We start from the raw sequence: 23397 nt of genomic DNA, 5'->3' as shown, positions 1-23397 counted from the left end.
GAGAACTGAAATGAAATCATGTAAACATCAGCAGTATATGCCTACTCATGGGAAGGAACTCTCATGGGTAAAGTGTATTTTTTCCTTAATTAAATTCAGGAATAAGCAAACCAAATTTAGATCATTACTAGTTTTTGCCGGAAAGCAGTTTGGCTCAGTGTATAGAGCGTCCGCCTGCGGACTGAAAAGTCCCAGGTTCGATTCCAGTCAAGGGCATATATCTTCGTTGCGCGCATATCCCCAGTAGGGGGTGTGCAGGAGGCAGCATATCGATGATTCTCTCTCATTGATGTTTCTAACTCTCTATCCCTCTCTTTTCCTCTCTGTAAAAATCAATAAAAATATATTTTAAAAAATAGATCATTGCTAGTTTTTGTTAATACCCAACTAATGCTAATTTATACATACCATTTTGCTGGAAACTGCAGAGCTGTATGCTAATACTAGAGTTTTTACAGAAGTACCAACATATGGCAGAACATTGTGAATTAAGCCATGGAGTAAACGTTTTTCCATTTGTGCAATGCTGATAGCAATCGATTCCTCTGCAGACTCTTCTGTAAAATGAATTCAAAAGTCTAAGAACTTGATATACTAATTATAATTAGGCTACTCATGGAATCACCAACATTAAATATGAAATACTCTTTGCTATCCTTAAACTCCCTTATGTATGCAAAGCAATTTAAATGGACAAAGTCTCGCTCCCCGGGACTTAAATGTTTAACTGGTCTGACTTCAATTAAAAAGAGGTGAAAGAAGAAAAATAAAAGGTTTATAATGAGAATGAAGGGAAGGTGAGTTTTTTTTCATATACGGTATTTCAAAATTGAAGGTAATTTTGATATCAAGGTAGGCAGCAAAGGAAAAAAAAATAACTCCAGTTTCACGCACTGAAAACAGTTTTTTTAAAAAAAACTTTGAATACTTGAAGAATATTAGGAGTTCTTTAAGAGAATATAGGACACCAAAAGAAAAAAGAACCATAATAAAAGTAACATTAGTTATTTTACCCAAATAAAAGGGATATAGAGCTGGAAGAAATTTGAAACAATTAAGTTAGCCTGGTTATAATAAATCAAGCAAAGTAAAGTACCTTAGGGTTTTTAAGAAGTTAAAAATGAGCATGGCTTTTGCTTTTTGCTTAATAATTTCTGCAGAACTTGGATGTTTACAACAGGATGCACTACTGTAACAACAAACAAAACAACAAAAAAACTGCAAACTTCAATTTGATATAAGAAAAAAAACACTACAATAAAAAGAATGAACTAATAATTTTATCGCCTTTCTCCAGGTCCTACTGTTATTATGCTTACTCAAAGATCTAACTTAAATGTCTCTAAATATAATATAAACTGATTTATATATATACATATACGTGTGTGTGTGTGTGTGTGTGTGTGTGTGTGTGTGTACCGAATAAGTTAAGGAAGTATCATTAAAAAAAAATGTAGCTGACAAAATAAATATTAAGTAGAAAGAATAAGTCTGAATTTATAACTAATGGTTCCATGTTTACAGATATTACCCTAAATTCTTTCTTTAGCCAGACATAATGTATAGATAAAAATGACTTTTAATTAAACCTGTTTATTCTGCTATACTTTTATTCACAAATGAGTCTTCTTTCTGTTGTCCTCCCCTAAATGTGTATTGTTTACTATGAAATCTTTAAAAAAAAAAAAAAATTTAAACATCTTACAAAGAACATTAACTTACTTCTTATACAAGACTGGTAAGGACAGCTAAGCTGAAAAAGTACTAATATAAATGGTAGTTTAATCTTATATCCACTAAGTAACTGAACAGACGTATTATCTTAAAAAGGGCTTGACCTGATAGCCTTAATTTTTCCCTTTCAATACATAGGAAAACAACAGGCTTCACTTTAGCTATCTTCAAAGGTTGAAGAGCTAACATTTTGATAAAGCCTTTAAAACTAAACATAGGTATTATGAATTAATTTTCTAGGACAGATCAATCAAGTTTTCCCTAAGGTGACATCTGTGTGAAGATCTTACCTGCTTGAGGTCTTTGCTCAAACTTCTCAGGGGACCTTAATTAATCACTCTAAAGTCATAACTTCTTCTCTCTCTTCCTGGCACTCTTGCCTTTTTTATTTTTCTCCACAGCATTCAACACTATCTAATATAGTATATATTTTTGCCTGCATTTATTATCTGCCTACCCTCTCCAAATGTTATCCTAAACAAGGCCAGAGAGTCCCCACCCCCATTTTGTTCACTATTAACCCCATGCTAAGAAACTACCTGCAACAGGGTAAGCATATCACCAAATCTAACTGGAATAGACCTTTCTCCCTTGTTCCTTATGTTGTACCTTGTAAATGCTCAAAACTATACCAACATGTGGCACCTTCATTTCATAAAAATAAACTGGCTGCTAAAAGAATAACCTTTAACTTTATAGTCCTTACTTTCCACATTTAGTTCTTTTGCCAGACCAGCTTTCTATTTTTTAAGTTGACAACTTACAAATAAAAATTTCCTACGGATTCAGTTTTACCAAGTAGAACAGTTTTTTATCTGTTATTTTTTTACTACTTCATCATCTTTTAGTAATTATTATCTGAATAATATCTAAGATAAACTTTAAGTTTTTCTCCTTTTCCAAATAGCATATTTCTGCATCTCTATTAAAATGCAGTTTTCATTATTTACATTGAATTAAGAATCATGAATTCTAAGTTTTCACCTGTGAGTACTTTAAGGATAGAAAATAAAGTCTTATTCACCCATGAATTCTTCCAGTGCTTAATAAATGATTCACTAGTCCCTTAGAATTGTAAAGAATTTTTACAGATTACTTTACAATTCTACAACCATGTGAGGCAAGCAGTATAACTATTTGCAAATGCAAAAACAGGTTCATATAGGTGGGATAAATGGTGATGGAAGGAGACTTGGCTTGAGGTGGAAAACATACAATATACAGATGATGTATTGTAGAACTAATAATATAGTTATGTTAACCAATGTCACCCCGATAAAGTCAAGTAAAAATAGATTCAACAGCTTCATGCTCCTTCCTCTGGGCCACAGAGGACTCAATAAATACTACTGAATGATCAAATGAGCACATTTAAAAACACACATTGTAAACTTCAAAACATTATCATAAATGTAAATTATTTCAATAAGAATAACCAACATTTTCTGATTAAGGTATTTAAATATAAAAACATATAAAACACAATTTATACACACTAAAAAAATTACTTCAAACAGAATACTTTTAAAATTTGCTGATTATTCCTTCAAATTTTAAAAAGTAGTAGGCTTAAAAATAAGTTTCTTTAGAAAACACAAAATATATAAACATTACCATGTATTTACTCATTTAATATAATATTAATTATTAAAGCACCATGTAATAATTTTATTTCCAAGCAGAGCTTACCAGATTCATCTATATCGGCATCTTCGTCCCATTCCTGAAAAGCACGACTTTCATCCTTCCTACTTTTCACCCATTCCTCATCAGGTTCAGTATCAAGTTCAGTTGCAGGGCCACTATACCAGTCACCTATTCAACAAATAAACAAGAACAAAATAAGATTAGACTGACTACCGTTACAAAAGAATAACCTATTTATAATAAAAATCTCTGCACACACATGAGTCCTAGGCAATGGGCCAGCTATTGTTAGAAATATTCAGTTATGGTTTAAAAAATTACACTTAAATAAGAATTTCATTTCAGACATGCTAAAAAGAACAATGAAAAACAATTATCAATAATCTTACTGGATTTTAGAAATCATCGAAAACCACATAACTTTTTCCCCTAAAGAGGCTTCACACTGGCTCTGACAATATCTTCATTATAACGACAGCTAATAAACAAAAGGAAGCAAGACTTTCTGTGAGTAGTGGATTAGTCAGCAATTCAGAAGAAGGTAGGAACAGAAGTAAATGGATCAGATTAAGGTAAAGTAAGTCATAAATTTAAAGATTCTGGAGAATATACTGCATTTAAATTACATGATTGTGAAGTGAGAGATCATGCATAATTAATTTACTGAACTCCCCACATTATATCTAATTTAGGGTTTCTCAACGTTTGACACTACTGATATTCTGGGCTAGGGAATTCTTGATTGTGGGGGTCTGTTCTACACATTTTATGGTGTTTAGCAGCAACCCTGGCCTCCATCCACTGAAGACCAGTATGTAAATTCCCCCAGACTGGACAAGCAAAAATGTCTCCACAGACATACCAAAATGCACCTCAAGGAGGATAAAATCAATTCTGAGTGAGGACTACTGGAAACAAATACTCTAAATGCATAAAAACTATTTTTATTGGAACTTTTTAAGCACAATGAAACAGAAAAAAAAACAAACATTAATATCCACTTAACTTCACAGAAATCTAACATAGCATCATCAATTTCATCTTTTTATTAAACAGTACCTACATTATATATTAATTCCTAATAATTACTCATAATTAAAAACATAGCTAAACAAAAAAAGCATTTAAAACACTCATATTTGTCTTGCTTGACTTTCATTATACTACAACTAATAGAAAAAATTATTCCACTTAAAAAATAGTAATTCTAGATCATTTGGATCATACAAGCCTAACCACTACTCAAAAAATGTTAAATATAAAATTTATTAGTCATATTCATAATTTAATTATATGCGAAATATGTATTTCCATGTCAAAGTGACAAATTATAGGAAACTAAGAATAATTTAATATGAATTTTAAGGTTAATATTCATCTAGAAATTATTTTAATTCAGTGACAAAAAAATTACATGCAATAGTAGCTGTATTTATCCCTTGACTGCATTATATGCTCATGAAAAGAAATTTTTTTTAATTGTTTACATGTAAAAAAGTAACTTAACACATGAATTAATATAAATTTTTATTTTCTAAATGAGGCATTACTAATTACACAAAAAATAAAAAAATATGCTGGAGACAAAAATAAATTCAGTTATTTTGAACTTCTACCAAAAGGCAGCCATAATAACATCTCATCTTTCTATTTAATTTATTCTGTATTTCTTAAATACACAAACAATCTAATTATTTAAAGCTGTCTGACATCCTATCAATTTGATTTCTAACTTTTTATTATGGAAAATTCCAAAAATAATTTAAAAATTGGAAGAAATTGCATTAAAAAAAGTAGCACAATAGGTAGTATTCGTCACCTATCTTCAACAATGACCAACATTTTGCCAATTATTTTGCATTCTCTCCCCAACAATTTTCTCCTGATTATTTTAAAGGAAATGGCACACATCACATAACTCACTCCAAAATGCATACAAAGAATACAATCTATGACATCTACTTTTTCTTAACCTCTCAGTTTCCCAATAATTTCTAGATGAATATTAACCTCGCTGGCCTTACTTATTAATGTTTATGAGTATTCCTTTAAAAAAACAAACAAAAAAAAAACACAAAAACCCAAACACCAGACTGGAATATTTTTAAACAAACTAAAAGTCCCATTTACTCACCTCTGGCCCAATGAACAGGGTAAAGATGCTTCCAAAGCGATCCAGTCTTCGCCAGCTGGGACCATTTGGTGCTTACTTGACTGCATCGACATAATTCTTGAGGATTAAGATAACTGAAAATTGACAGCATTACCTCAGGAGGAAGCTGGTTTATCCCTGTGGATCGTTCCGACACCTCTGCTTCTGAAATAAAAAAGAAAACTTTACCATTAGATGCTATAAGAGCAAATGCAATAAGAAATTACAATCACATTTCTATAAATAAAATCAAGTGCCTAAAGTCCACTCCTTCCTGCTTGCAAGACGTGAAAAGGAAGTAACATGGATTAGAGGTAACATAGGGATGTTAAACTTGTTAAGAATCCGTAGGGTTAAACTATCATGGCTCAAATCATACTTCATCAGTAGGAGCTACAATAGCAAACACAGAATCGACTTCCTCTTACAAACGCGTCACAGAAAAAACAATACTCACTTTGTAGCATAAGCAGCATCGTTTGAAAAAGAAATCCAACAGGTTATACCGCTTTAAGTCAACAAGTGTGGAGTCGACTAGATTATGAGATCTCCTAGGCATTGGTAATGACACACACAAATCTCATAACATTTCCCATTCATACATTATGACACCTGTGAGTGTCCTCCAAGTTTCCCCTCTTTTCACATTTCATATGAGAGTCTGCGAAATCTGAATTTTTTAACCTATAAATAACACCCTAATCTACTTATGTTTATATTTATGAGCCAGTTGAGACAATATAGAAAGTATTTCTAATGCTGACATACATTTATCAAGAATCATTTGTCAGCAACTATTGTAGAAATTAGTCATTGGATGTCTAATTTCCTATAATATTAATTCAGTAGCAATTTTCGGGGGGGGAGAGCAAATGAGGTATACAATAAGGAATATAAAATATAAAAGATTCATTGTTGAAGTACTAGGAAGAATTTGAGGACTTCGTATAATTTGTCTTCACAAAAATATTGTAATGCTATGAACAAATTACTTATACCAACTCTTTTTAAGTAACAAATATTTTTAAAAGAATGCAGCTATAATTTGCTTTGAAGGAGTGGGAAAATTAAATGTAATAAGTGTGATGCTTTTAAATCCCATGTTATATGCTACAATTAAACCAGACACAGCAGGTCTTGGCTTGGTGTTTAAGGCCCAAGTTGAATTTCAGAGTGAAGCACACAAGCTTTATAGATTTAATTATAGCTTAACCTACAAAAACATTTTTGTTTCAACATGCATCTCACCTACTTTGTAAAATAAAAATAACAGAAAAGGAACCATTTCAAAAAACTTTTTATGCTATTTTAACAGAAATGTCATTGCTACTGTCCATCTAGAATAATCAAAGGAATTTTTACTAACCTAAGGATGCCAATTTTTTAAAACGATGTTTTAAATGGCAAAACTATCAAAGACAAATAAAAATAAAAAGGAGGAAGTAGTCTAAGCAACAAGTAGGCATATTTTGCCCTGGCTGGTGTGGCTTAGTGAGTTGGGTGTTATCCTGTGCACTGAAAGGTTGCCTCGAACCCAGTCAGGACACATGCCCAGGCTGCAGGCTCGATCCCTGGTGTGGGGCACGAGGCAGCCAATCAATGATTCTCTCTCATCATTGATGTTTTTTTTTTACATTTTAAAATATTTATTAGCACTGTGTGTTTCTCCTACTATGAGTTGTCCATTTATATTTTATATAATTTTTATTATTGATTATGGTATCATGTAATTGTCCTCATCCCAAACCCCTTCCCACATATGCCCCAAACCCCTGTTGTCCATGGCCACTGGTTAGGCTTATTTGCATGCACACAAGTCCTTTGGTTGATCTCTCCTCCTTACCCCCTTACTTCCCTCTGAGGTTTGATATTTCTATCTGCCTCTCCCCCTCTTCCTTCCTCTCTGAAATCAAAACAAATCTTTGGATGATACTGCAAAAGTGTCATAATATAGTTTTCAGTAATTTTGATAGGCCAATTATTATTAGTTTATGTATATATCAATCCCTTTAAGAAATACAACATTTGCCAAAACCAGTTTTGCTCAGTGGATAGAGCATCGGCCTGCGGACTGAAAGGTCCCAGGTTCGATTCCGGTCAAGGGCATGTACATTGGTTGCGGGCACATCCCTGGTAGGGGGTGTGTAGGAGGCAGCTGGTCGATGTTTCTCTCTCATCGATGTTTCTAACTCTCCGTCTCTCTACCTTCTTAACTGTAAAAAATCAATAAAAATATATTAAAAAAAAAAAAAAAATACAACATTTGTGTGGTCCAACTATATGAGATGCTAAATTATCAAACAACACTAAGTTCTAAGATAAAAACTAATGTCTTTATTAAATTTATACTTGAAATTAAATTAAATGTCTTAAGTTATTCCTCAAACAAAATCTAAGGTTCATATCAACAAAAGCAAATAGCCTTGAGACTAAAAAATCACTTGCCATCTACAGATGAATCTCACCTTTATCTGACTTTTCATCCACAGAATATTTGAAAAACTTCTGTCGCTCCTCAGCTTGATTCCATAAGCTAAGACCTCTAAGAAGTTCTGCGGTATCCTTTTGAGAGCAATGTTGTGCAATCACTTTCTTTTTAATATCCTTAAGCTCTTCATAGGTAAAATATTCCATTAACATGGGCTGAAAAACCTAAATTAAACAAAACAGTCATAAGGAAAGATGCTTATTTTATTTTACTCTACAACTTTTAAATTATTAATGGCTATAGTATTATGAGTATCTATTTCAAAGAGATAAAAATTTTAGTTGTTACCACCAAGTTAGTTTATCCAAAAATTATAGAGAAGAATATTAGCAAAAAGATCTTTCTCTCTATGAATTCTCTAGCTAAGTCAATCCCTAAACAATTTCAAAGCATCAGAATGAGGTCTTCTTGTACAGAGCTTATCCAACACTCTTCACTCTTCTCTGGAGTTAGACAGTTAGGTCAGTTAACTGCCTTCTGCTAATACAGTAACTGGCCTCTACCCACCCAAACAGGGCTCTAAACCTAGGAGAATGGGGCCAAGCTCTATTGAGACTTTCAACCATTCAACATTACATAGATTTCTTCTTCAAAATAGATGCTTAGTACCAACTGCTCACTTATACAGTTAGAAACTTTAGAGATGGAGTGTTATTTTTATAGTTCTACAGATAATTTTGATGTGTATCATAGATTACAAAGCACTGCTCTAGTAACTCTGTGGTTTCAAATGCTGGTTGCTTATGATGGTAACTTTGGGAACCTTTTAAATATAATCATACCGGCATCCCACCTGAAGCTATAGTTGGGAATTACCATAATAACTGATTTACTGCAGTTCTTTATCAAATATTTTCTCTATTCCTTACCCTTATGTTCATCCCACTTTAGTTTTTTATTGTTTTGTTTTCATTTTTTTAAATGAGAGTAAGCTTATCAAAGCTTGAAACAGAGAGGCAAAGGAAGGGCCCTGGAGACAGGATCAAGGGTAAGCCCAGTGCTTCCCTGGGTGCAGGCTCTCGGGCCCCTTCCACCTTAGGCTAGAAGAAGCCAAGCGCACGCCTAAGGACAGGGGGCAAGGGTGTGCTCAGAGGAGAGTGTGCCCATCCCACTTCAGAGAAAGAAGAGAATGAGAAAATAGTTTGCTCTTCCGTTCAGTGATATCCTAATACATGTATACCAGGCATAAGATTGAAGTTTAACACCATCTTTTAATTACTAAAATACACTACTAAAAAAAGAACACTAAAAATTCTTTATTAGCCTGGAAATACAGGAAAGTTTAAAGCACCCTCTAAAGCACATGTGTCAAACACAAGGCCCGCGGGCCAAATCCAGCCCGCCAGGCCTTGCAATGTGGCCCGCACCGCGCTGTCATCACTGCACTCCGCTGTCAGTTTATGACATTGTCAGTTTATGACTGTTCAGTAAACCATTCGGCCCGCGATTTAGGCTGGATTTTAGATTTTGGCCCCTTCTCTGATTGAGTTCGACACTCCTAGTCTAAAGGTTCTGAAAATGCATTAGGGTGACAAAAAAAAGTAATGAACATTCAATATAGTGCCATCTTCATAATAAGAAAATGAATTAAATAACTCATTCAATGAAAAGCAACAATCTTTCTGGGGTTTTAAAAAAAAAAAGATTGCCTTTTTCTCTAGGGTTTTTCTTCATTTGTGAAAATAAACTGGAGGCTTATCTTCCTAGGTATTATTTTGAAGAATCAAAGGCAAAATAACATTTTATTTATTTACTTATTTACATATTTATTTATTTATTTACTTGTTTAAAAAAAAAAAAAAAGTTTACGTGGAAAGTCACAGAAGTAACAGAAGTGAGCCAGCAGGAGTGCGTAGGCTCAGGAAACAAGTTATAGAGGCAGAATAAGGGTCCTAGGAGCTTAGGAGAGGGAAAGGCGAAGGTAACACTCCTGGGAGAAGAAAAGGGGGGAGAAAAGCCATGCGCATGCTCTGAGAGGTAGAACAAGCCCAAAATAACTTTTTAAAAAATTTGTAAATCAAAATCACAAGGAGGAAAAATTATGCTTACCTCCTCTTCCTCTTTCATATGAGGAAGAAAATCTCTTGTAAATGCCTCCAATCTCTCTTTCAGCTGTTTCTCATAATTTAACTGCTCATATTCATTCTAGAAACAAACAAAATAAGTATTCTGTAAAAACTCTGCTTCATTATTTCCTGGTCCTAAGAAGTCAGTTTAAAATGCAACATAAAACCTAAAAAAAAAAAAAAAAAAAAAAAAAAAAAAAAAAAAAGCACAAACAAATAGCAAAATGATCTCTGTACTTTCTTAGTATAAAAGATGTCTTAAAGCCATCTTGAACCTTGAATTCCTTTAATAATGGGATCTCAAATTTATTTTTAATGTCATAAAAGGTCTAAAAATAGCAAGTATTTGTTCAAAACTTCTATTAATTTCTAATACACATATTTATATAATTTCTGTGTCAGTTTTCTTAATATATCTCCAAGTAGTCCATAGAAGCCTACGGGACTCTTGCCATTACAGAATCCCTTTAAGACAGTAATTTTAAACTGGTATGCCCCAAGAATTTTTAAAGGATGTAATACTTGACTAGTCAGAGGCCACTGACCTCTTTTTCCTTAGATTATAAAATAAAAAATAGCAATAGCCAACACAAATAAGAGCCATCCAGTATGAATGAATCAAACTTATACCTATTTTATATTTTTTGGTGTCCCACAGAATTTTAGTAATTATGTGTTCCAGGAGATGAAACGGTTGAATAAAGTCATTTAGTGTATCTTCCACTAAGCAATTCAAAATACATGTTACATTATCCTACAGAAGACCATATACAGTTCCAAAGACAAGGTATCAACTTCTAAAGGCAAGGAGAGTTCACTATATTTTTCACTACAGTAAATCATTGTAAGTCCAGACAATTGCTAGAAAGTTCTTCCTCATATGAATTAAGATAATATTTCCCTGTAACTTATCTGTCACTTCTATATCTTAAAATGTGGAAAATATATAAAATAACGAACTTTCAAAATGTGGGCATATTTTATCCCTTTGGAGTGCTCACTAATCTCTTCTTTTTTCCACTAGTGTATTATTCTCTTAAAACTTTATACATTTTCCTGCCCCAACTCTGCTTTTAGCTATGAATGCCCACTTGTTCCTTTTATATTCAGAGTTGAAACCCACTACAATAATCCTGAGTAAAGTCTTCCTTACAGTTATTAACAAGTGTCAAAATTTTTATTCTGTAACATAACATCATTCACTAACAAGTTTTACCGATGACATAGCAGAAGATGACACAAGTTGTGGTAGTAAAATAGCCATTTTTACCACTCACCTTAACATTCTTCAGTCCCTTTTCAAAGAGGCTAAGCATCTCAGAGAGTTTATTGTCAGAATGTACATTATAAATGGTCTGGCTGCGTTGTTGAAGCAAACCAATAATGTATTCATTTTCAATCTGCTCATGCATTTTGAACTCCTTAAAAGTAGCATACAGAGACTGCAGAAGAGCACGGAAATCATTGTTGTTGGAAAAGTTGGTTTTAGAAAGCTGAAAAATTTAAAAAGAAAGGCATAATAAATACACATAAATATGCACCAATAAATATTGAAATGCATTATTTAGTTTATACATAGCAAAATAGCTATCTTATATTATACTTGGTTAGCTTACTTGATTAACTTACAGTTTCTTTAAATAAAAGGGATTAGACTAGATTCCCACCAAACCACAAATTCTATTAGTCTATACATATGCTAAATACAGATACTCCTATACACGAGAATTAATTTAGCTTCTGTAAAAGGAAGTATGGATTAGGTATTAAGAGTCATTTATAGAAAACCAGATCTAAGATCGGATCCCAGTTCTATCATTTATTTAGCTGTGTAACTGTACGTAAGTTAATTTTCTCCCTCCATGTCTTCGTGTCTTTTTGGTGTTAAATGGTAATAATAATAATGACATGTATACTTCGTAAGGTCCCTGTAAGACTAAAATGAATTAGTGCTCAGTAAATGTTAGCTATCATCATTTTGAAAGTTAATCATTCAACTTTATAAATTCATGCATTTTTTTTTTTACTCTGTTCAGACATTTAATGAGCAGCTACCGTGAGCCAGCTACTATTTCTGATACTTGGGATACCTCAGTTAACACAAAAAGACATCTCTGCCGTAATAAGGATTACATTCTATAATGTAAGTGAAGGGAAATAAGACAATGAATAGTAACCACAATAAGTAAGTAAATTATCTAAAAAGGGGGTTGGCAACTTTTTTTGTGTGTGTGTGAAGAGCCAAGCAGTAAATATTTAAAGTTTTGCAAAGCAATTCAGCTGTTGTTACACAAAAACAGTCATACAAATGAGTGTGGCTGTATTCCAAAAGAACTTTATTTATGGACTTAATTTGATTTTCATATAATTTTCACATCCTAAAATATTCTTTTAATTTTTTCAAATGTTACCTACTGAGCCACACAAAAACAAATACAAACTTTTATCCCAGGAAATGTTGCATAAGATGACAACAAAATTCACTAGTGTCTAATTTCAGCAAATACTATCATGTGTCACTTTATTTTTTTTTAATTTAAAACAAATTAGTAGAAATAAGAGATAAATCAAAACAATGCATTAAAAATGGCTATAAATTTTTTAAAAACAAAAACAAAAGCATGGCAAAAAAAAATAGTAAAAAATGCCCCACTGGTGTGGTTCGGTGGTTGAGCCTATGAACCAGGAGGTCACAGTTCAATTCTTGGGTTGCCTGCTTGATCCCCAGTGAGGGGCATGCAGAAGGCAGCCAATCAATGATTCTCACTGTTGAGTTTCTATCTCTCCCTCTCTCTTCCTCTCTAAAAGCAATAAAAATATCTTTCTTAAAAAAAAAAAAAAAAAAAATTAAAAAAAAGGTTAAAAATGTCCTAGGCCTGGCCAGGTAGTTCTGTTGGTTAGTGTCATCCTAATATGCCAAGGTTGTGGGTTCGATCCCAGGTCAGGGCACATACAAGAATCAACCAAAGAAAGCATAAATAAGTGAAACAACAAGTCAATGTTTCTCTTTCGCTCCTCTACTCCCCACAGCATTCCCCTCTCAACTCAATTAAGGGGGGAAAATGCCCTCATATGAGTTAAGGAAAGTAATATCTTAAAAGACATGCAGGAATTCTGCATATATTCTCATTCACCTATTAGAAAAGCTTTCAAATTTAAAGACCAACTGCCCAGGTGCAGGATCCAGATCGAAACCAAATCACATATATAAAAGGACTCTATGTTATATGTGGAGTCAATCCAGCACAGTGGTTAAAAGTGCTGACTCTGGAGCAAGATTGCTTAGGTATGAATCCATCTCTGTCAGCAAAAGCCATCAAATTGCTCTGCGCCTTGATTTCTTCATCTGCAAAATAAGGCTAATAATATTAACTACCATATAGGGTTCTTGTAAAATCTAATAATATATTTAATAAATATAATAATATATTTAAAGAACAAAGACTTGGGTTTTTCTGTTATTTCTATAGTTAGTTCAAAACTATTATTGAAACTACCCAAGTTAGTTTTCTCCACTTGAAAATAACTGTTTTAAAAACTGGTACTAAAGTCAATAAATTTAGCACTTAAAAAAATAACCAGAACATAAACTATTTAACTTTTATAAAATCTGTTTATGAGGTGTTTTTTTAAAATTTTGTTTGCCTCTGTAAAGTTATTCCAACATATATGTTTGATTGAGAAAAAATAACCCATACGCTAATAATATCTGGGACATATTGAGGCCTATGCTGTGCTAAATATTATACAAAGTATTTTTAGATATTATCTTACAACAATCATAGAAAGTTATATTTCTTATTTTATAAGTGAAAGAGGCTCGGAGAAAATAACCCAAACCAGACAGGTAGTAGACATCAAAACAGATAAATCTCTATTACTCTAAAATCTATGTTCTTTCCACAAGATACAATGTTAGTCCCAATCATAAAGTTATCTTTTTAGATCCAATAGTTAAAAAGAATGCCAGCTGTAAAGCAAAAGTTCTCCCTAGGGAGTTGACTTTGCCTCCCAGGAGCTAACAGGCAAAGTCCAGCGACATTTGTGAATTGTCACCCCTGCAGAAATGATACTGACCTCTCGTGGGTAAAAGTCTGGGACGGGGCTAAACATCCTTCAGGACAGCCCCCACAACAAAGAATCATCTGTCCCAAAATGTCGTAATACTACAGTTGAGAAATGCCGCTCTAAAGTAGTGTTTTTAAAATATGTTTAATTTTTATCCTTAGTATGAAATACACTGCAATCAAGACACACACACATCACAAACATTTCAAAAAAATTTCAGCAAACAATAATATTCCCAAACTTGTGATGTACTCTAATATTTACTTTTCCATTTTTTTTTGTAATGCTGTTTCTGACCCCAAAATTGATTTAATGACCTACAAATGGGTCATAGGATACACTCTGAAAAACAATGTTCTATCGTAGGCTATAAAAGTTCCTAAGTAACCTATACACTTGTATACTATGATGCCTAGCAAATTCAACAAAGAAACCTATGTAGAACACAATACACCTAACCTAAATCAACAAATAGTAATAACCAGTAACATGATATCTCCCATATTTTAAAAATTGAGAGCTGACTCTGTTTCAGGCACTCTACAACCTAAAATCTTAAGAGCCTGGCTTCAAATTGATTTGAAAAGTTGTGTGTCACTTAAAATCTAGGTAATAAGTTCAAAAATATCTATGAAAACAGCATAGCAAAACCCAAACACTATTACCAAACAATGCTGTTTTAGTCAAGGGAGTTTTACACATAATGAAGAAACCCAGCTATTTCTGGTCAAACTAACTCTACAAATAGAAAAGCAAAACAATACTGTGTTTCACTAGGAAAATGTTTTGCATAAAACCATACCGCTAGTAATAAACAGCAGAACCAGTAAGGTAATGCTTTAGAAGGGGAAAAAATCCTAAGATTAAAATTCAGGCTCCCCTAATTACTAGTTGAGTGAGTTGGGCAAGTTACTTAACCACTAAATCCATTTCTTCATCTTTAAATGAGGGGTAATACTTGTCTCACTGAGCTCTTGTGAGGATTTAAGGAAATAACATAAGCATGTAGTAAGAACTCACTGAATACCCTTTTCCTTCCTCTCCTAGCTCTCAATTCAACATTCTCTCAAATGAACCAATCCTCTCAATGCCAGTCAATAACAGTTTTTACAGGTATGCAAAGAAATAGAAAAACAAGGAAAACTAAAGGAATTCTTCATAAAGCTATATACGTTTAATTAAAAAAAAATAATCTGTTCAAATTATTCTGAGCTTACTTCCTCTAGTTTCTTTGGTCACAAAATGTCCTTTCTTTATAAAGTGATAAAGTAGATGACATTTTTAATGTTCATAACTGAAAAATTTGGGCATTCCATAAAGCCTCCACCACTTGATTTTTTTTTATAACTGGCTTATGTGTAAGTCTGGGAACCTCTGTACCATGCACAACCTACAGTCATCTCCTACTCTGTTCTCAGAAACCAGTCTGAAGAGACTCGAAGACCAGACCCAACACTTTAATGTACAGCTGACCATACACCTCTTGGCTTCCACTATGGTGCATTTGGATTTCCATCCTACCATTAGGGTCTGAGTGTAAATTCCTTAAGAATTGGGACCTCATCTCACATCACCAACACAAGAAAATCAATGCTCACTGGCAGAATTAATGTTATTAAACTCTGAGGATTAGAGAAAAGACTGAAGAACTGGAGTAAACTGGAAAAAGAATGTCAGTTGATGACAATGTTCACTAAAATTATCCCAACTGGGAAGGTCAGTAAATTGGCAAAAAGATTTCATAAAAACTGCTACCAAAATTTTTTCCAGAAACTACTCTGATTTCATACACAGAAAATTATACTAGGAATCATGATCCTGACTTGAGTTTTCATTTGGATCTATTACTAGGTGCTTATGTAAACTTGGTCTAGCTAACCTAGGCCTACAAGTCCCAGCTGCTTCTTTATAATTACTGGGCAGAGTCAACGTTTAGAATACAGTGAAATAACATGCTTTGTATCTTTTTAGTTTGAGTATAAAAACTAGTTCTCATTTTGTTAAGTTTTAATGTAGGCTGTTTGGATTGGATAGCCCTGGTCTATAAAACCAAAAGATGGTGAAGGCAAAACTTGGGTTTGCAAATGAGTAAAAACAAATAGTCTATTCAGCCATTATAAAAAAACACTTTTTTCCAAAATATTGGGTCGGCAGCTAAGTAATTGCGGGTTTCACACATATATGGCTTCAGTTGAATTTTTAGGTTTGCAGACGTAGTACAAATGTAAAACACATTTTGTTATTTGATAGTTGGCTATTCAGCTGTTAACCAGTAAAAAAAGTTTTTTGATCTGTTTTGTAGTTTTCGTTTGGCGTGCGTTGAAAAATGGAAAATCAAAAGGAACATTTTCGTCATATTTTGCTTTTTTATTTCCGCAAAGGGAAAACGCATCGCAAGCTCATAAAAAGTTATGTGCTGTTTATGGTGACGAAGCCTTAAAAGAACAGCAGTGTCAAAATTGGTTTGCCAAATTTCGTTCTGGTGATTTTTCACTCAAAGATGAAAAACGCTCTGGTCGTCCAGTTGAAGTTGATGACGCCCTAATCAAAGCAATAATCAATTCAGACTGTCACAGTACAACACGTGAGATTGCAGAGAAGCTTCATGTATCACATACATGCATTGAAAATCACTTAAAACAACTTGGCTATGTTCAAAAACTCGATACATGGGTTCCTCACGAACTGAAAGAATCACAGTTAACGCAATGCATTAGCAGCTGCAATTTGCTAAAGAAACGTAATGAAAATTATCCATTTTTAAAACGACTGATAACTGGCGATGAAAAATGGGTTGTTTACAACAATATCAAGCGGAAAAGGTCATGGAGCAGGCCAGGTGAACCAACTCAAACAACATCAAAAGCTGATATTCATCAAAAGAAGGTTTTGTTATCAGTTTGGTGGGATTACAAAGGAATTGTCTACTTTGAACTCTTACCACCCAACCGAACGATCAATTCTGATGTCTACATTGAACAACTAACGAAATTAAACAATGCAGTTGAAGAAAAGCGGCCCAAATTGACAAATCGAAAAGGTGTTGTATTCCATCATGACAATGCAAGGCCACACACATCTTTGGTCACTCGGCAAAAATTAATGGAGCTTGGTTGGGATGTTTTGCCACATCCACCATATAGTCCTGACCTTGCACCATCTGATTACTTTTTGTTTCGATCTTTACAAAACTCCTTGAATGGTAAAAATTTCAATAATGATGATGATGTCAAATCGTACCTGATTCAGTTTTTTGCTAATAAAAACCAGAAGTTTTTTGAACGTGGGATTATGATGCTGCCTGAAAGATGGCAAAAGGTCATTGATCAAAATGGGCAATACATTACAGAATAAAGTTGTTTAGTTCCATGAAAAAAATGTCTTTGATTTTTTTAAAATCCGCAATTACTTAGTTGCCGACCCAATAGTTCCCAAAAAACATCCTAGGAGAGTTCCATTAACTATTAGCATCAAGAAAAAATCCGATGTAGAATTCTTATGTAGCCTCCCTTTCCATCCCCAAATCACCTTGGTCTATGATCCACAGGTCAGAAAATTGGACTACAAATCTTCTTGATGACTAAATCTCATTAACTACCTATAATTAGTTTGGAATTGGTGATGATTTTCACTTATGATATATCAAATTGAAAATTATTCCACCGTAGCCAGTTTGGCTCAGTAGATAGAGCATTGGCCTGAAGAATGAAGGGTCGCAGGTTTGATTCTGGTAAAGAGCACATCCCTTGTACCTCAGTTACAGGCTTGATCCCTGGTCTGGCTTGTGCAGGAGTCACAACCAATCTTTGTGACTCCCTCTCCCTTCCACTCTCTCTAAAAATCAATGGAAATAGCCGGCACCAGTTTGGCTCAGTGGATAGAGCATTGGCCTGCGGACTGAAAGGTCCCGGGTTCGATTCCGGTCAAGGGCATGTACCTTGGTTGGGGGCACATCCTCAGTAGGGGGTATGCAAGAGGCAGCTGATCGATGATTCTCTCTCATTGATGTTTCTAACTCTCTATCCCTCTCTCTTCCTCTCTGAGAAAAAATCAATAAAAAATAAATAAATAAATATATATAAAATAAAATAAAATAAATCAATGGAAATAATACCCTTGGGTCAGAATTAACAAAACAAAAACAACAAAAAAATGCTTTTTAGTTATTGCAAGAGAAACATTTAATTTAAAAGAATCTTATTTGACTCAAATATTGTTTTTAGAAATGGCACTGTGTTTTCCAAATTTGTTCTAGTGTTCTCAATCACCAGATAATGACATACAAAACTAGTGATTTACTTTTTAAAATCCTACCTTATAAAAGAGTAATATGCAAATTAACCATCACTCCACTCAAGCCACCCGCCTGTCAATCAGAGCAAGTATGCATATTAACCCAACCAAGATGGCTGCAGCCACAAAGAGTAGTTGAAAGGCTTGGGTTTCTCCAGCAACGGAAGTCAAGCTTTCACCACATCCTGGCTGGCCTAGGCCTCCACTCAAGGCTACAAAGTTTCAATTATAGAAGATACACAAAACCAAACAGAAATGGCAGCAGCTGGAGTGAACAGGGGGCTTGGCTCCACTCCAGGCTACAAAGTTTCAATTGTAGAAGGTAAATAAATTCCAGATACAGAGCCTCCACTTGTGTTGGGGAGTGGGGGGGAGTGGGTGGCCTGCAAACCACCACAGGCCACCCCACACCCCAATGAACCCTCACCCTGATCTGGGACACCCTTCAGGGCAAACCAGCCGGCCCTCACCCATGTACCAGGCCTCTATCCTATCTAATGAAAGAGTAATATGCAGATTGACCATCACAACAACACACAATAGCTGTCCCCATGTGGTCAAAGATCCTATCCCTATGTGGACATAAGATGGCCACCAAAAAATGGCCAGCAGGGGAGAGCAGTTGGGAGGCACCAGGCCTGCAAGGGAGGGCAGTTGAGAGGGACCAGGCCTGCAAGGAAGGGCAATTGGAGGTGATCAACCCTGTAGGGGGGGGCAGTTAGGGGTGGCCAGGCCAGCAGAGGAGGGAAGTTGGGGGCAAACAGGCTGGCAGGGGAGCAGTGAGATATCAATCAGGCTGGCATGGGAGTGGTTAGGGAGTGAACAGGCTAGGCTGGCGGGCAGAAGCAGTTAGGGGCAATCAGGCAGGCAGGCAGGCAGGCAGACAGGCAGGCGAGCAGTTGGGAGCCAACAGTCCTGGATTGTGAGAGGGATTATGAGACATCCCTCGAGGGGTCCCAGATTGGAGAGGGTGCAGGCTGGGCTGAGGGACAACCCCCACCCCATGCATGAATTTCATGCACCGGGCCTCTAGTTTTTAAATAAGGTTGGTTAGTCTAGTGAATAATTAAATAAATTTGGGATTCCTGATTATTTTAGTAGAGTATAAAGCATTTAGAAATCCAATGAAGGCCACAAACCTCCTAGGGAAATGTACACGGGCACAAAAATTTTCATAACCATTTCTGCGATCCCTGGACTACATCTCCCCAAATCTAAAATGGAGAACACTTCAGAATCCATCAGTCCTCACTAACTTTTCCTTTTTGATTTTGAGAAAATAAAACACCTCCCCATTTTTATCTTTGCTGCAATTAAAAGATACTGTCAGAGAAGCTAAAAAACACTAAGCTAACTCAAAAACTCAGGGGTTACTCAGCTTAACTAACGGCTAACCCATGCTTAATGCTTCTCCCAGACAAGCAGTAATTCTCACCCTTGGCTGCACATTGGACTCACCTAGGAGCTTAAAATTATACAGTCACGTGCCCCAAAATGGCTGGGCTACATCCCGAGAACTTCATCGTTAAGCGGCGGCTTCATTGTTGTGGGAACATCAAGCTAGATACAATCTAATATAGCCAACTAGACACCAAGGTATATAGCCTATTGCTCCTAGGCTACAAACCTGTTACTGTACAAAACAGAAGATTAAATCAAGCACAAGAGACAATAATGCAGTCGAGAGATGTGCCATGACATGATGTACAGCAAACTTGTTTTATAAGCAGAAAAGGTACACTCAAAAAAAAAAAAAAAAAAATACTGATAAAAAGTATAGTATAATAAATTCAGTAACCAGCAACAGAGTCGTTTATTATCATCAGGTCCTATGTCCTGTGCAGAATTTCACGTGCTATACTTTCACTAACTGGCAGGGCACTAGGTCTGTCCGTGGCAGCATCCCCACAACCGCGTGAGTAACGCGCTGGGGACAAAGACTGCAAAGTCACTGGGCCCCGGGAATGTCTCAGTTACGTTATAATCTTACGGGGCCAAGGTAGGAGATGCGGTTCCTCCTACACGGAAGTCATGCCGTGCACATGACTGTGCATCTGGTGCCTGGGTCCCACCCTCCCAGATCCTGATTTTACCGGTGTAGGCATCAGGATGTCCAACAGCTTTTGGGGCGGCCCTCACAAGCAGCCAAGGCTGACAGCACGGCCCTGGAATACCTTGGTGTTTAAACCTATGTCTGAGTCAGGCTTTTTGGTTTTGTCTTTTTTTTTTTTTTTTTTTTTTTTGGTTTTGTCTTTTTCTTTTTTTTAATATATTTTTAGTGATTTTAGAGAACAAGGGAGGAGAGAGGGAAACATCCATGATGAGAGAGAATCATGATAGCCTGCCTCCTGCACGCCCCCCAACTGAGGATGGAGCCCACAACCCAGGCATGTGCCCTTGACCGCAATCAAACCCGGGACCCTCCAGACCGCAGGCTGACGCTCTGCCCACTGAGCCAAACCGGCTAGAGCTGTTTTGCTTTTTTTTTAAAAAAATTTTCAAAATGAAGGGAAGGGAAGGATGGTGGTGGGTGCCCTTTCGGCGGCTGGTTTTGAGTGTGGCCTAGCAATGAGCACCCTGGCGTCCTCCAACCATTTCGCCGGGCTGTGAGGAAGGACCCCTCTGCACGGTTGGTTCTGTGAATGCCATGGAACGTCTGACAACTCCCAAGCGTTGGTTTCTGTGCTGAAGCCATACTTCTTTAATTTTTTTTAAATATATTTTATTGATTTTTTACAGAGAGGAAGGGAGAGAGATAGAGAGCTAGAAACGTCGATGAGAGAGAAACATCGACCAGCTGCCTCTTGCACACCCCGTACCAGGGATGTGCCCAGCAACCAAGGTAGGTGCCCTTGACAGGAATCGAACCTGGGACCTTTCAGTCCTTAGACCGATGCTCTACCGCTGAGCCAAACCGGTTTTGGCTGAAGCCATACTTTAAATGTTGTTTGTTTTCAATTTGATGCCTTTCTACAAGACACACCGCTTGCCCCAAGTTTCCAGGGCATCCACATGGACTCTGCCCGATGTACACTGACAAAAAAAGAGGGCTCTTACTATTGTTTTCAGATCGTCAGCCGAAGGCCCCGAACCGCCCCCACCAAAGCGCCCGCTCAGCCTGGGCTGCACCCACCAAAGGAGTCCAACGAGGTCCCGGGGCAAAGCAACTTTTTCCGAGGCGCCCCCCCCCCTTTTTTTTTTATCCAAGAATTCCAAAACCTACAGGCGTAAGACCTGGGGACGATAGAAAGTTGCCACGAAAAATAAAAATAAAAATAAAAATAACCACAAACGAGGAGCTGCTGAGCCGGGAGCCCCGGGGTTCCTCCCAAATGTAACCAAACCAGCGAGAAGCTCGGCTCCCAGGAGCCGGGGTGTGCGGGAGACGCTCCCCCCGGGGCCAGGAAGCCAGCGCGGGGTTCGGAAGATGGATGGATGGACGGGGGTTTGCACAGGGGCGCCGGGGGGCCCCCCAAACCCGCCGCGGGGACGGCGGGGGCGGCGGCGCCGGGGCGGGCGGGACGGCGGCGGACGCGGCCGCCCCCCGGGCTGGTGCGGAGCCCCCCGCTGCGGGCCGCGCCGGGGTCCCCGGAGTCCGGGCCCCGCTCCCTCCGGGCGGCGGCGCGGGAGGCGGGCGCGGCCGCGGGAAGTCGCCCCCCGCCGGGAGGACCCCGCCGCCCGCCATCCCCGCGGGCGCGTCGGAGGCTGCGGGCGGCGGGCGGGCGCTGACAGCTCCGCGGGCGGCGGGCGGCGGGCGGCCCGGGGCGGCGGGCGCGGCGGGCGCGGCGCAGGCCAGGCCGCCGGGGACCGGCCGCTCCTCCCGCCGCCGGAGCCGCGGCCCCGCGCGCGCGCGCCGTTACCTTGTCGCAGTACAGCCCCACCAGCTGCTTCATCCGCCAGTGCGGGGCGGTGAACACGTCCACCTCCTCGGGAAAGGGCGCCATCGCCGCTGCCGCCTCAGCCCCAGCCTCCGCCTCAGCAGCCGCGGCGGCCGCCTCGCCATAGACTCCCTCGCCGCGGGCAGAGGCGGCGCGCCCCCCTGCGCATGCGCCCGCCCCGTCGGCGCGCGCGCCCGGGAGGCCGGGCGGCGGGGGCGCGCGGGCCGGCGCCATGCGGGGCCTCCCCCCCCCCCCCACGCCCACGTGACCGGCGCATGGCGCGGGCCGAGCGCCCACCTCACCTCCCTCCTTCGTTCTGTGCGGTCCGTACCCGCTTCGCGGGTCTCCGAAGGGAACCCAGGCTCGTCCCTGATTGTTTTGCAAAGGAAGACGCATCCTCTGGGGAGACGGGGTGTTGTTTTTAGGGGCGCTCTCGGCGCATCTCTCACCCATAAGGCGCCCAGCAGACCCTGAGGCCAAGGCAGCCACGCACCATGGTGGCCGCAGGACAGGGAGCGCTGCCCGCCCGCCTGGGCCCTGGTGCCCGTATGCGAGGGTGATTGCTGTGCGGGGCCAGGCCTCCTGTGTGCGAGGGTGATTGCTGTGCGGGGCCCAGCCCTCCTGTGTGCCAGGGGACCCTGCTGTGCGGGGCCCAGCCCTCCTGTGTGCCAGGGGACCGTGCTGTGCGGGGCCCAGCCCTCCTGTGTGCCAGGGGACCGTGCTGTGTGGGGCCCGGGCCTCCTGTGTGCCAGGGGGACCTTGCTTTGCGGGCCCAGGCCTCCTGTGTGCCAGGGGATCGTGCTGTGCGGGGCCAGGCCCTCCTGTGCGCCAGGGGGACTGTGCTGTGCGGGGCCAGGCCCTCCTGTGCGCCAGGGGGACCGTGCTGTGCGGGGCCAGGCCTCCTGTGTGCGAGGGTGATTGCTGTGCGGGGCCCAGCCCTCCTGTGTGCCAGGGGACCCTGCTGTGCGGGGCCCAGCCCTCCTGTGTGCCAGGGGGACCGTGCTGTGCGGGGCCCAGCCCTCCTGTGTGCCAGGGGACCGTGCTGTGCGGGGCCCAGCCCTCCTGTGTGCC

At 38.6% G+C, this 23397-nt stretch overlaps 1 protein-coding gene and 1 long non-coding RNA gene across 2 annotated transcripts in view; one reads left to right on the top strand and one right to left on the bottom strand.

Annotated features, from left to right (window-relative positions):
- FBXL5 (F-box and leucine rich repeat protein 5) overlaps positions 1-22443 on the bottom strand; it is a 34438-nt gene extending 11995 nt beyond the window's left edge. The window contains exons 1-7 of the mRNA XM_084896894.1: positions 22309-22443; positions 11365-11580; positions 10071-10166; positions 7999-8185; positions 5516-5698; positions 3424-3549; positions 409-557 (exon numbers count right to left, since the gene is read on the bottom strand). Of these exons, the coding sequence (XP_084753020.1) occupies positions 409-557; positions 3424-3549; positions 5516-5698; positions 7999-8185; positions 10071-10166; positions 11365-11580; positions 22309-22392 (1041 nt within the window). The 5' untranslated portion in view covers positions 22393-22443. The remainder of the gene's footprint in view (positions 1-408; positions 558-3423; positions 3550-5515; positions 5699-7998; positions 8186-10070; positions 10167-11364; positions 11581-22308) is intronic.
- Positions 13733-17980, top strand: LOC311631777. The gene is made up of 3 exons (XR_014796651.1): positions 13733-14070; positions 14119-16301; positions 17584-17980. It is a non-coding gene; the product is annotated as an uncharacterized lncRNA (long non-coding RNA).
- Positions 22444-23397: the final 954 nt, after the last annotated feature.

This window comes from Pipistrellus hanaki (assembly GCF_964339955.1).
Source record: "Pipistrellus hanaki genome assembly, chromosome: 1".
Taxonomy (NCBI): domain Eukaryota; kingdom Metazoa; phylum Chordata; class Mammalia; order Chiroptera; family Vespertilionidae; genus Pipistrellus; species Pipistrellus hanaki.
The sequence above is the reverse complement of the archived record's forward strand: the minus strand, read 5'-3'. Positions and strand labels throughout refer to the sequence as shown.